Source organism: Pristiophorus japonicus, chromosome 16 (assembly GCF_044704955.1).
Source record: "Pristiophorus japonicus isolate sPriJap1 chromosome 16, sPriJap1.hap1, whole genome shotgun sequence".
Lineage (NCBI taxonomy): Eukaryota > Metazoa > Chordata > Chondrichthyes > Pristiophoridae > Pristiophorus > Pristiophorus japonicus.
The window spans coordinates 21,765,925-21,778,650 of record NC_091992.1 but is presented as its reverse complement, the minus strand read 5'-3'; the positions used below and the strand labels follow the sequence as shown (position 1 = coordinate 21,778,650).

Sequence of the window (12,726 nt, the reverse complement as noted above, 5' to 3'; positions counted from 1 at the left end):
AGAAATCACCTTGCTTGCAACACTAACAACTTGTATTTATATAGCGCTTTAACATGGTTTAAAAAGTCCCAAGGTGCTTCATAGGAGCATTATCAGGCAAAGTTTGACACTGTGCACCTGAGGAGATATTGGGACAGGTGACCATGCTTGGCAATTCCAATGCTCTCCTGGCTGGCCTCTCATCATTCATCTCCATGAATGTCAGCTCATGCAAAACTCTGCTGCCCATTTCCTAACCTGCACTAAGTCTTGATCACCATCACCTTTGTGCTTGCCTGCCTGTCCACATTGGCTGCCTGTCCGCCAACGCCTCAAATTAAAAATTCTCAACATCTTGGTCAAATTACTTTCTGACCTTGTGCTCCCTTTCTCTGTAACCACCTACAACCCTACAAAAGCTATGGGCTGGATTTTGATCAAAAACCGCCACCACTGGTTTACCGCCCAAAAAAAACGCTACGATTATTCAATTAAGAACAGCAGAAAATTAATTTAAAAAATTGAGAAAAATCTGCCCGGCGGGAAAAATCGGCGCTGCACATGAATTCTTGGCGGAAAACGTGATCCTCATCAAATTTAGTCCGAGGCTACAAGTTGGGCCTAGGGAAGGGGGAAACGCACAATATTTTTCAAAAAACACAACAATCGCAAAACATTCACAGGACCCTTTTCTAGTGAATCGCTGCAAAAGAATTTTTTTTTAAACTAACTTTTTTTTGCAGGGTTTCATACCTATCGCCGATCGAAGGGCTGGTTTCTCCACGGTGTTTTTTTTTCACCAACTACAAATCACCGCTCCCACCAAACTCTGGCGGAAGTGTTTTTTTCAGTGTTGCACGCCGGCGGTCCGCTCCCCCAGCGGTATTTTGAAACTGCCGGCGGAACACTCTTCCACCGAAAAACGCAGATCAGCCCTTTGTTCCTTCAACTCTGGGCTCTTGCGCACTCTCGTGTCTTGAACTGTCTGAGCCCTAAGCTCTGGAATTGCCTCTGAACCTTTCCACACCTCTCTCCCATTTGACTCTCCTTAAAACATACCACCTTTGACCAAACTTTTAGACACCCCTCCTAATTTCTATATCTTTGGTTTGGTGTCCATTTTTGTCCGCTTGCACTCCTGTGAAGTACTTTGGGACATTTTCCTATGTTTAATGTGCTATATAAATGCAAGTTGTTGATGCCTAAGTGGAAGTGAGGCAATTCTCTCCAGGAAAGAAGGGAAATATTTAAGACGACTTAAGGCATTTTTGGAGACTTGAAAGTAAGTTGCTTCCTTGCCCTATGATCTTGGCAATGGTATGTGACGTGGTAAAGCTTCAAATAGTGATGGCAGGTGGGATTAGCCAATGCAGTGGGTTAGAACCTTCTCTTGAGATGTAGGACTGAATGCACCACAGTCTGATGGAGTAGTTTCCTCTGTTTAATGCCTTTTTGAAGGTGAAGTGTTTGGGAGGCCTCAGTCTAGTTCCTAGGAAGCTCAAGCCCATGGTCTACAAATTACACTAAACTAGCAACTTTGCACTCTGGTTATAAGGGTGGCTGGTGTGCAACAGAATGGCCAAGACATTTATTTGAGACAGTATTGGGGACCTTCTACCTTGGACTTAATGGCCCCAAGTTTCCACATGATTTGCTCCTCATTTTTAGGAGCAACTGGTGGAGAACGGAGTATCTTAGAAATCGGAATTCTCCACATTTAAGTTTTCTGCAGTTCTAGTCAGGTAGAACAGTTTCACTTTTGAACAGAATTATTTTTTCAAAAGGGGGCGTGTCTGGCCACTGACTCCTGATTTGAAAGTTTCCACAGTGAAAACGTACTCCAAACTAACTTAGAATGGAGCAAGTGAAGATTTTTGTAGGCTTGAAAAAACCTTGTCTACACATTAAAAAATCAGGCGCAGGTTACAAATTCGGCGTCGGGAACGAGGGGCAGGGAAGGGAAGTCATTAAATTCTACAATCAATCCTTAGTTATACTTATACAAATATTATACAAATAAATCCAACCTGAATAAAAATTTATAAGCAAAGAAAAGATTAAATAAACCATGTTCCTACCTGTGTGAAAGTGCTTCAGGCAGGCCTTTCAGGCAGCCGTTTGCCGTCGGGCCCGACGGACGGCAGGGGAGGGGGAAGGGAGGGAGAAAGCTGCAAGAAGCCTCAGTACTTGAGGCAGCGGTTTGCCGTCAGGCCTGACGGACGGCAGGGGAGGGGGAAGGGAGGGAGAAAGCTGCAAGAAGCCTCAGTACTTGAGGCAGCGGTTTGCCGTCGGGCCCGACGGACGGCAGGGGGAGAAAGCTGCAAGAAGCCTCAGTGCTGATCATGGAAGGGCAATGTGGTTTTATTAAAAAATGGTAAAAATTGAACAGCTACAAAGAATTTGAATAGTCTCAAACAAGTGCATGTATCCCGTTTATTACAGTCTATCTTTAATTACAGAATGCACTCCCTCACCCTCACACACAGAAATATCAAGAAAATTAAAATGCAAGCCTTTGCAAGGGTTCAATAAACAAATTTTCACTTTTTTTGCAGCACTTTTTAAAATGGCCGAGTGCCAATGTTTCCTTCAGACTGCGCGAACGCTCCAACGCGCACGCGCAGGGTTGCCGGCACGAAAAAAACTCATTTAAATTGTACCCGCCCCCTCCTACTTACAAAATCGGCGAGAGTGGTAGGCTCCGCCCCCTGTGCGCCATGCCAAGCAGACATCGAGCTGCAAAGCACTCAAATAGCGCGTTTTTTTTTCAGGCGCCGTTTTCGGCGCGAAAAACGGGCGCCCAGCTCAAAGGGGCGCCTGTTTTGCCGTGTGTGGAAACTTGGGGCCAATATGTGCTGTACTTACCTCGGGAGTGCTGGGTGCTGACATAGTGCCAACTATGAATAACATTGATACTTCCCAGCACTGATGTATAGTATAAAATACACTTAAATTATAGAGGACAAAGGTCATGAACAGTATTGTTGCCCTTGTTTTGTAGTATCTCTTAATGAGGTAGAAAAATGACTGTTTTGCAAGGTGTTTATAATAGCAAATTTCTTAAGTATAAACTTTGATCAGCATTCAAACTGAGCACTGAGCTCTTGAGTAATCAGCTAGGAGAACAATAGTGGCATTTATACAGGCTCTTCAATATAGTAAACCTCAAAGCACTGAACAAAGGAGAAAAATGTACTACCACTTATTAGAAGTAGGGGAGGTGACCAAAGGCAGAGTGGAAGAGAGGTCTGGAGGAGCCTTTTGAAATTGGGAATGTGGTAGCAAAATAGAGTTGAGGGCGTTAGTTTGAGTGTCGGGCCAAGATGGCCGAAGACTTTACCCACAAGGTTTGGAGATGCACAGAAGACCAAAGTGGGAATAGTGAAGGGCATGCATTGGCGCATATGGCTGAATGCTGGGACTCTGTAGGGATTTGTAGATCAGAAGGAAAAGTTTGAATTTAATGCAATAGGCATGGGGAGAAATGGAAGTAGTCATTGTTTTGCTTAAGATACAGTATTGGCCTGTAAGAGGTGGTTTAGCATTGCTGTTTTGTTAACCCTGACTTAATAACTTTTTGTTACTGTCAAATAGAAAACCTGATTTGGACACACTTCCTCTTGAATGAGTACGTAAACAAATTGACAATATATTGCTAAGAACGTCACTCTGTTTTCTTGAAGTACCCATTTCCTTCAATCTAAGATGATGAACACTTTACAACCAATTTTCCTAAGCCAGTAACCGCATTCTTACAAAATCCTGGATTTGTTATTGCTGGGATTTGAACTGACTGACCTAAGTGAAGAGAGAGAGTGTAGGTTTTGAAAGTATGTTCGCAGTGGCAAATCTGCAGAGTGAAATCTTGTCCTAAAGTCTGAATATTTTTGTGCAATAGCAAAGAGGTTTCTTTGTGGGAATGAGAGTGCATCTATTAGTAAGGAATGGATATGTAAAGAGCGAGAGTGGAGTCTCTGCTCCAGCCCGGCGACCCATTGCATTGACGAACTGGAACCATGTTGCCAGTCCCCATCAGTTTGTAATAATGAAGTAAAAGTTAGATATGTCAAAGACAAACTAATCTGCTGCATATATTTAGCCACTGAATAATGAAATTATGTACTGGGCCTCTTAGACCAGAAGGGTCTAGATTTTTTTTTGTCGCCTCCCTCAACTATTTTCATATCTCTTGCTTCTCCTGTTCTTGTTGAGCTGGGCAAGCAAATGCAATCTTGTAACTCGTAGCCATAATGTTTTTATTGCAGTGCTCGTGCACTTTAGGATTACCTGACTCGTTAACAAGTGTTGTTCACTGCGGTGATCATAGTGTTTCAATCAAAATGAACTAGGCTGAGCACACCTGGATGTCCAGCTGGAAGTTGCACTGTCGGATCTGGGAATGAACTTTGCAGACCAGGGAAATCCCAGTTTCAATCCCTGGTTTGTACTGGATTAGTTTCTCAGTTGGGGCAGAGGTTTAGACTCTGTAACTGATTGTAGTGCCTCAGATCCATACTAGAAGGATAAAGGAGGAGGTTAGAAGAAATGCTTCTTCATGCAACAGGTTATTAGAATCTAGAATGCATTAGCAAGAGGCTATTAAAGCTGAGTCAATCATAATGTTTATAAATGAATTGGATACAAACTTGAAACATTTTTAAGGATATGGGGAAAATGTAGGCAAATTAGTTTAGAATAGATGATTCTAATGCAGAGATATTGCTACTACAAGCATAATGAGCCAAAAGGCCTCCTATTTTAAAAATCTTATTTTGTCTGATATATATGATAAAGCACAAGTCTTTTTTTCATCACACGACTGGAAAATATATTCCTTCTATTGCTGCCCTCTAGTGGTAATCCAATGTAAACTGCTATATGCTTTGTATGTTGAAGCTTTCAAATTCTTGTATATTCATTTATTTCACTTGTTTATCTTTCCCATGGTGTTCGAGTCGAGACCAGGTCCGACATTTAGGTTAAGCAGTGTTGGAAGGCTGGATAACTGGACCCAGACAAGGGAAAAGGGGTGGGGAGAGGAAGAGGGGGACAAGGAAGGAGAGGGAGCAATTGAAAACAGAGAAGGATAGGGTAGCACTGTCTTTTTTTTTCCAGAGGAAGGGGGTATAGGCTGGGATCCATTTTCTTCAGTGAGCCTGAGGGAGGGAGAGGATGGGAGGGTAGTTTAAGCGGAGGATGGACAAGGCTGATTTTCTTGATGCGTGGGAGCTGCAATGGGCTAGAATCCATTTTCTTCACTGGTGGAGTGAGTTGCACTGGGCCAGTGGAGGGAAGGGCGTGGTTTACAGAGGGGTGGGGAATATGAAATGCTTCTGAAGGGGGAAGTAGTCAGGGTGGGTGGGGCGGGGGGGAAAGGAGAGAGTTGTTGCTCAGCTGGACTGGGGAGATGACTAAAGTGAAAGCTGGAGATTGTTTTGGGAGAGGGGGGGATGGTGTTGGGAGGTATAAGATGATTGTGAGGAAAAATCAGGAGTTTTTAACTAGTAGTTTTGTAAAGTTGCTGCATTTGCCCATTAAACGCGCCACAGAAAGTTACAGCTGGCACTTAACAGCATTAAGTACCTTTTAACACCATGATTGTTAATGCAATGCCAATCCCAGAAAGGGAACTATTTAGGCTGTTGAATCTCATTCTGTGACATGTTGTAAATTCCATGTGTGGAATTTAAAAACATATTTTTTCTTTTCCTTTCTTTTTAAAATCTTGCAGGAGGCTGACAGTGGAGAAGAAGAACGCAGATCCCAACCACGCAGGTAAGAGCTGGCACTTAATTTTTTTCTTAGCCAGTCTCTAATTCGTGAACTCTTTTTAAAAAGAAATGTATAAAATTTGCTTTAAAAGCATAGAAACATAGAAATTTACAGCGCAGAAGGAGGCCATTCTGGCCCATCGTGTCCGCGCCGGCCGACAGAGCCACACGGCCCTTGGTCAGCAGCCCTAAAGGTTACATATAAACCTATGAACAATGACCCAGCCCAACCAATCCGCCTCACCACAACTGCAACACCCCTTGTACTAAAACATTCTACACTCCACCCCAACCGGAGCCATGTGATCTCCTGGGAGAGGCAAAAACCAGATTTTAAAAAACCCAGGACAATTTTGGGAGAAAAAATCTGGGAAAATTCCTCTCCGACCCATCCAGGCGATCAAAACTAGTCCAGGAGATCACCCTGGCCGTATTCTATTCCCTGCAGTACTTACCATTATATCTGCTCCATCCAACAAAAGGTCATCTAGTCTAATCCCAATTACCAGCTCTGGGTCCGTAACCCTGCAGGTTACTGCACTTTAAGTGCCCATCCAATCATCTCTTAAAAGTGGTGAGGGTTTCTGCATCCACCACTCTTCCAGGCAGTGAGTTCCAGAACCCTCTGCGTAAAGAAGCCCCCCCCCCCCCCCTCAAATACCCTCTAAACCTTCCACCAACCACCTTTAAAAACTATGCCCCCTCGTAATAGACCCCATCACCAATGGAAATAGACCGTTACTATCCACTATGTCCTGGCTCCTCCATATTTTGTACACCCCAATGAGGTGTCCTCTCAACCTCCTCTGTTCCAATGAGAACAAACCCAGCCTATCCAATCTATTCTCATAACTAAGATTCTCCATTCCAGGCAGCATCCTAGTAAATCTCCTCTGCACCCTCTCTAATGCAATCACGTCCTTCCTATAAGAAGGCGACCAGAACTGCATGCAATACTCCAGCTGTGGCCTAACCAAAGTATTATACAATTTAAGCATAACCTCCCTGCTCTTTTATTCCATGCCTCGGCCAATAAAGGCAAGCATTCCGTATGTCGTCTTAACCACCTTATCCACCTGGCCTGCTAATTTCAGGGATCTGTGGACAAGTACGAAGAAGCTGGTGGACGACTTCTGGAACAACAGGAAGCACTGGGTCTCTGCCGCAGTCTTGAGTCTCCCGCTTGGGGAGGGCGGTCAGTCGTTGGTGTGCGTCAGCGCCCAGCTCGCGACTTTCCGTCTTCAGACCCTGCAGAGATACCTTTACGTCGAGCCCCCTCCTAGGTGGCGTGCTCTGGCGACGTATTTCTTCCGCCAGCAGCACGGCCTCAACTACGACACGCAGCTCCTGTTTGTGAGCTTGGGGGGTGTCAGGACCGCTGTCCAGGAGCGAGCTGCCTGTCTTTTACAAGGAACTCACCAGGGTCTGGAACAAAGTCTCCACCAAGCGCAGCTCTCCACCGGCTGGAGTGGCAGCTGTCGTGCAGGAGCCGCTGCTCGGGAATCCGTACCTCCACGACCGAGGTTTTAGGTGGCAGTCGGACGAGAGGGCTGTGGCTGGTGAGGTGACCAGGGTCAGGGACCTGCTCGACGGCGGAGGAGCGGGCTGGATGGCGCCAGACACGCTGGCGCGGCGCCTAAATTCGGCCGACGTCCGCCGCGCGGCTGATGCCATCGAGTCGCTAAAAACAGCTCTGGGCCCTGACTCCGTTAGGTGCATCGAGGAGGCTCAAGCATGTAGGGAGATCCCGTCCGAACTGACTCCCGTCCGGACGGAATTCCTCATCGGCGCCAAACCCCGGAACCTCCCTCGGGAGCCGGTGCCTCACAACTTGAGCCGCCTCGGGGAAATCCCCTCCGTGCCTTTCAGTTCCGCGCGGAGGGGTTTCCTGTACAGGCTGCTCCTGCACACTCTCAACCTTGCCATCCTCGCCTGCCGACCGGACACGCCATGGTGTACCATCTTGCCGTCCGGAGGAAGCGGGGGTCCCCAATGGAGGGCACTCTATGCGGGAGTCCTCCCACTATTTATCGGGGACTTGGCCTGGAGGGTGGTGCATGGAGCAGTGCAGCGCAATGAATTTTTAAGCCGGTTCACGGGCTCCCAGGCCGCCTGCAATTTCTGCGGTCTGGAAGAGTCCGTGTTCCATGTTTTTATCGAATGCACGAGGTTGCAGCCCCTGTTTTATTATTTAAAGGGGCTGCTCTTGAAATTCTGGCTGCACTTCAATCCCACACACCTGATCTTTGGGCACCCTGTGCGGAGGGGAGCGGGTAGGTCCCAGGGCCTCCTCGTAGGACTGCTCCTGGGCACGGCCAAGGGTGCCATCAGCCGGTCCAGGCAGCGGGCAGTCGAGGGGGTCGTTCAGCCTGACTGCCTGCCTCTCTTCCGCGCCAGGGTGTCCTTGGAGATGGAGCACGCGGTGTCCACCGGTACGCTCGCGGCCTTCCGCGAGAGGTGGGCGCCGGAGGGACTGGAGTACATCGTTGCCCCCGGCAACCAAATTTTAATTTGATTTTATTTATTTTACAGTTTGATTTGTTTTAATTGCCGGTTTTAGTGTCCCCCTCCCCTTTTATAGGGGGCACTTGTAGAATTAATGATTTTATGGCCCAAACAAAAGTCACAAAAAAAAGTCAAAAAAAATAAACAAAAAAACAAAAAAAGGGCAGTTTGAAAAATGTTTGGAGTGTCCCCCAGATTGGGGGGCATTTGATTTAATGTTTATTTCATTATCTAACCAAAAAGTGTTCTGTGGACAAGTACTCAAAGGTCTCTTTGTTCATCTACACTATTAAGTGGCCTACCACTTAATGTGTATACCCTTTCCTTATGGCCCTCCCAAAGTGCCTTACCTCACACTTCTCTGAATTAAATTCCATTTGTCACTGCTCTGCCCACCTGACCAGTAGATTGATATCCTCCTGCAGCCCATGATTTTCCTCTTCATTATCAACCACATAGCCAATTTTAGTGTCGTCTACAAACTTCTTAATCTTACTCCCGATATCCTATATTCAAATCTAAATCGTTGATCTAGACCACAAAAAGCAAGGGTCCCAGTACTGAGCCTTGCGGAACCCCACTGAAAACATCCTTCCAGTCACAAAAACATCCAGCAATTATTACCCTTTGCTTCCTACCTCCAAGCCAATTTTGATCAAACTTGACACATTGCCCTGTATCCCATGGGCTTTAACCTTCATGACCAGTCTACCATGTGGGATCTTATCAAAAGCTTTGCTAAAGTCCATGTATACAACATCGTACGGACTACCCTCATCGACCCTCTTGGTTACCTCCTCAAAAATTTCAATCAGGTTAGTCAGACACGATCTTCCCTTAACAAATCCGTGCTGACTGTCCCTAATTAATCCTTACCTTTCCAAATGCAGATTTATCCTGTCTTTCAGGATTTTTTCCAATAATTTTCCCACCACTGAGGTTAGTCTGACAGGCCTGGAATTACTCGGCCTATCCCTTTCTCCCTTCTTAAACAAGGATACTACATTAGCAGTCCTCCAATCCTTTGGCACCATGCCCAGATCCAAAGAGGACTGGAAAATGATGGTCAAGGCCTCTGCTACTTCCTCTTTTACTTCGCTCAACAGCCTGGGATGCATTTCATCCGGGCCTGGGGACTTAACTACTTTCAAAGCTACTAAACCCCTTAATACTTCCTCTCTCTCTCTCTCTACATTTATTTCATCCAGAATATCACACTCCTCCTCGATAGCAGTATCTGCAATGCCCCTTTCCTTTGTGAAGACAGATGCAAAGTATTCGTTAAGAACCCTCTTTAATCTCTTCTGCCTCCACACAGACTACCCTCATGGTCTCTAATAGGCCCTACCCTTTCTTTAGTTACCCATTTACTCTTAATATATTTATAGAACATCTTCGGGTTTTCCTTAATTTTATGGCCAAGAATTTCTCGTGCTCTCAATTTTTAATTTTGCCTCTTAACTTTCTATATTCCTCTCTAAAGATTCTATAGTATTTAGCCGTTGAGAAATGACACAAGCGTTCCTTTTTTTTCTTAATCCTCCCTTGTAAGTCCCTAGACATCCAGGGGACTCTAGAATTATTTTTCCTAACCTTTTTCTTTAAGGGCACATGTTTGCCCTGAGCCTTCCGGATCGCCTCCTTAAATGCCTCCCACTGTTCCGGCACTGATTTACCCCAAGTAGCTGTTTCCAGTCCACCATGGCCAAATCGCTCCTTAACTTAGCAAAATTAGCTTTTCCCCAATTCGGAACTTTTATTCCAGGCCTATTCTTGTCCTTATCCATAACCAACTTGAATCTGACTGAATTATGGTCACTGGCACCCAGTGCTCTCCCACTAATACCCCTTCAACCTGCCCAGCTTCATTTCCCAAAACTAAATCCAAAACCGCCCCCTCTCGTGTTGGGCTTGCTACATACTGACTAAAAAAGTTTTCTTGAATGCATTTCAAGAATTCCGCACCCCCTATACCCTTCACACTAAATTTGTCCCAATCAATATTTTGATAGTTAAAATCCCGTAATATTACTACCCTATGGTTTTTGGACTTCACAGCAATTTGCCTACATATTTGCTCTTGATATTTTCAGAAATAGGGTAACACCATGTACCAATACGATTTCAGTACCTTAGATTAATTATCGGAGTCTGTGAATCAGACACAAGTGCTTCTCACTGGCAAGAATCATTGCTAAAATGCCAGTTAATGACTTTACACCTTAACCAGAACATATCCTCAAAGTACTGAATAGCATTGAAGCACAAGAATCACTTTAAAAAGGTAAATATTTAGTGATAAAGTTAAATCTTTTAAAATTCTTAACTCTTCAGTACCAGGGTGGTGTCCATTGAGCTATAAACATGTGTTTATATAGTGTTTTTAACATTGATAAAATCTGTCTCTCTTTGTCTTTCTCTGTCTCTGGGCCCTATATATAATGGATGTAAGCAGGTTGATTTGAGAATTGTAAGCCATGAGTGCAAAATTAATGAATAGAGGTGGGAGGACTGTTTTCTCCCCATCATAGTTGGTGTGTAATACATTGTCATCATTTGTCAATTAATTTCCTGTTAAAAGTTTAAGAACACCATGTAATGTTGCACCCATGATATCCATATAGTAACTGCTTTTTGTGAAGTATTAATATTTACTGTTACTTTAACCAATTATCTTAAGTGTTACTTTGTTCGATTTTAATCTTGGTACCACATTTGACATGTGAGAAAATAGATGTGTCAAACTTGGCTTTTTCCTACCGTATAACATGAACAAGGAAGAGAGCAGCCTTGCAACAAGAGGAGGAGCTGCTACTAGGGTGTAATTATGGCACCAGTAGCTTTAACACATAACCTGCATTGACCGTACTCTTCCGTTTGCAGTTCAATACCACCAGGTGGTGCCCAATTACATGCAAATTGTTGTGAAAGGAGAGGAAACCCATTGCTTTACCCAGTGAAAGGGATGGGCTGCTGACTACTGGCAAGAACCATTCATTCTTTTGGCTGCTTCCCTGGTAATTGACACCTTCCCTGGTAATTGACACCATGATAGTAAGCATCATGGTAGACTTCTTAGTGCTCGATATACTGGACAACATTGCTGTCCATTTTGCCCCAAGCACAATTATCTTTGTGCAGCACAATGGCACCTTCATAGAAGGCACAAGGCTGATTCTGGTGGAGCAGTTAGCCAAGCAACAGGGGCTGAAGTGGCTCAGACGTTGGTTTATATGGTTGATTATTGGAGTACAGCATGCCCTTTTCTGTTTGGGAGAGGTGAGGAGCGATGATTCAAAATTTCCGAGTGGGGTGTAGAGGGCCCATGAGGAAACTTAAAAATGTAATTGTCTTGGCCTCTTCTAGCCCCTGATCCATTTTCCGACAGCTTTGGACTGGCAGGGAAGCCACGAGTGCTCCCCATTCTGGCCTCTGGTAAATATTGCATTCAACAATAATAATTTGCATTTGTATAGCGCCTTTAACACAGTAAAACGTCCCAAGGCGCTTCACAGGAGTGTTATCAACCAAAATTTGACACCAAGCCACATGAGGTGTTGAGACAGATGACCAGAGGTAGGTTTTAAAGGATATCTTAAAGGACGAGAGATAGGGAGGTCGTGGTTATGGGAAGGAATTCCAGAGAAAGAAGAAAAGACTTGCATTTATACAGCGCCTTTCACGACCACCGGACGTCTCGAAGCGCTTTACAGCCAATGAAGTGCTTTTGGAGTGTAGTCACTGTTGTAATGTAGGAAATGCGGCAGCCAATTTCTGCACAGCAAACTCCCACAAACAGTAATGTGATATTGTTTTTATGTTGATTGAGGGATAAATATTGACCAGGACACCAGGGATAACTTCCCTGCTCTTCTTCGAAATAGTGCCACGGGATCTTTTACGTCCACCTGAGAGGACAGATGGGGCCTCCGTTAATGTTTCATCCGAAAGACAGCACTTCCAACAGTGTAGCACTCCCTCAGCACTGCATTGTCAGCCTAAATTTTTGTGCTCCAGTCCCTAGAATGGGATTTGAACCCACAACCTTCTCTCACTGTGAGGCGAGTGTGCTACCCACTGAGCCACAGCTGATTGAGCTTGGGACCTAAGCAGCTGAAGACACAGCCGATTAGGAAGAAATTTCTGCTCATCCATTATTGTAGGTTGGACAAGCAGTGTGAAAAATCAGACTGTCGAGGGGTCGAGAGGTGGTGGTGAGGTAGAGCTAAGTATTCTCAGCGTATATGTGGAACAGGACATGTTTTTGGATGATGTCACTGAGGGGCAGCATGTAAATGAGAAATCTGATGGGGCCAAGGACTCCACAGGTGATAATGCGGGAAGAGAAGCCATTGTGGGTGATTTTCTGGCTTTGACTGGATAGATAAGAATGAAACCAGGCGAGGCCAGTCCCACCCAGCTGGACAATGGAGAAGAGACTTTGGAGGAGAATGGAGTGATCAATCGTATC

The 12,726-nt window shown here is 45.0% G+C and overlaps 1 protein-coding gene across 1 annotated transcript in view; it reads left to right on the top strand.

The window, feature by feature from the left end:
* Positions 1-12,726, top strand: part of ssh2a (slingshot protein phosphatase 2a) — a 166,514-nt gene that overhangs the window by 36,637 nt on the left and 117,151 nt on the right. Inside the window, exon 2 of the mRNA XM_070857105.1 lies at positions 5,711-5,754. Coding sequence (XP_070713206.1) covers positions 5,711-5,754 — 44 coding nt within the window. The remainder of the gene's footprint in view (positions 1-5,710; positions 5,755-12,726) is intronic.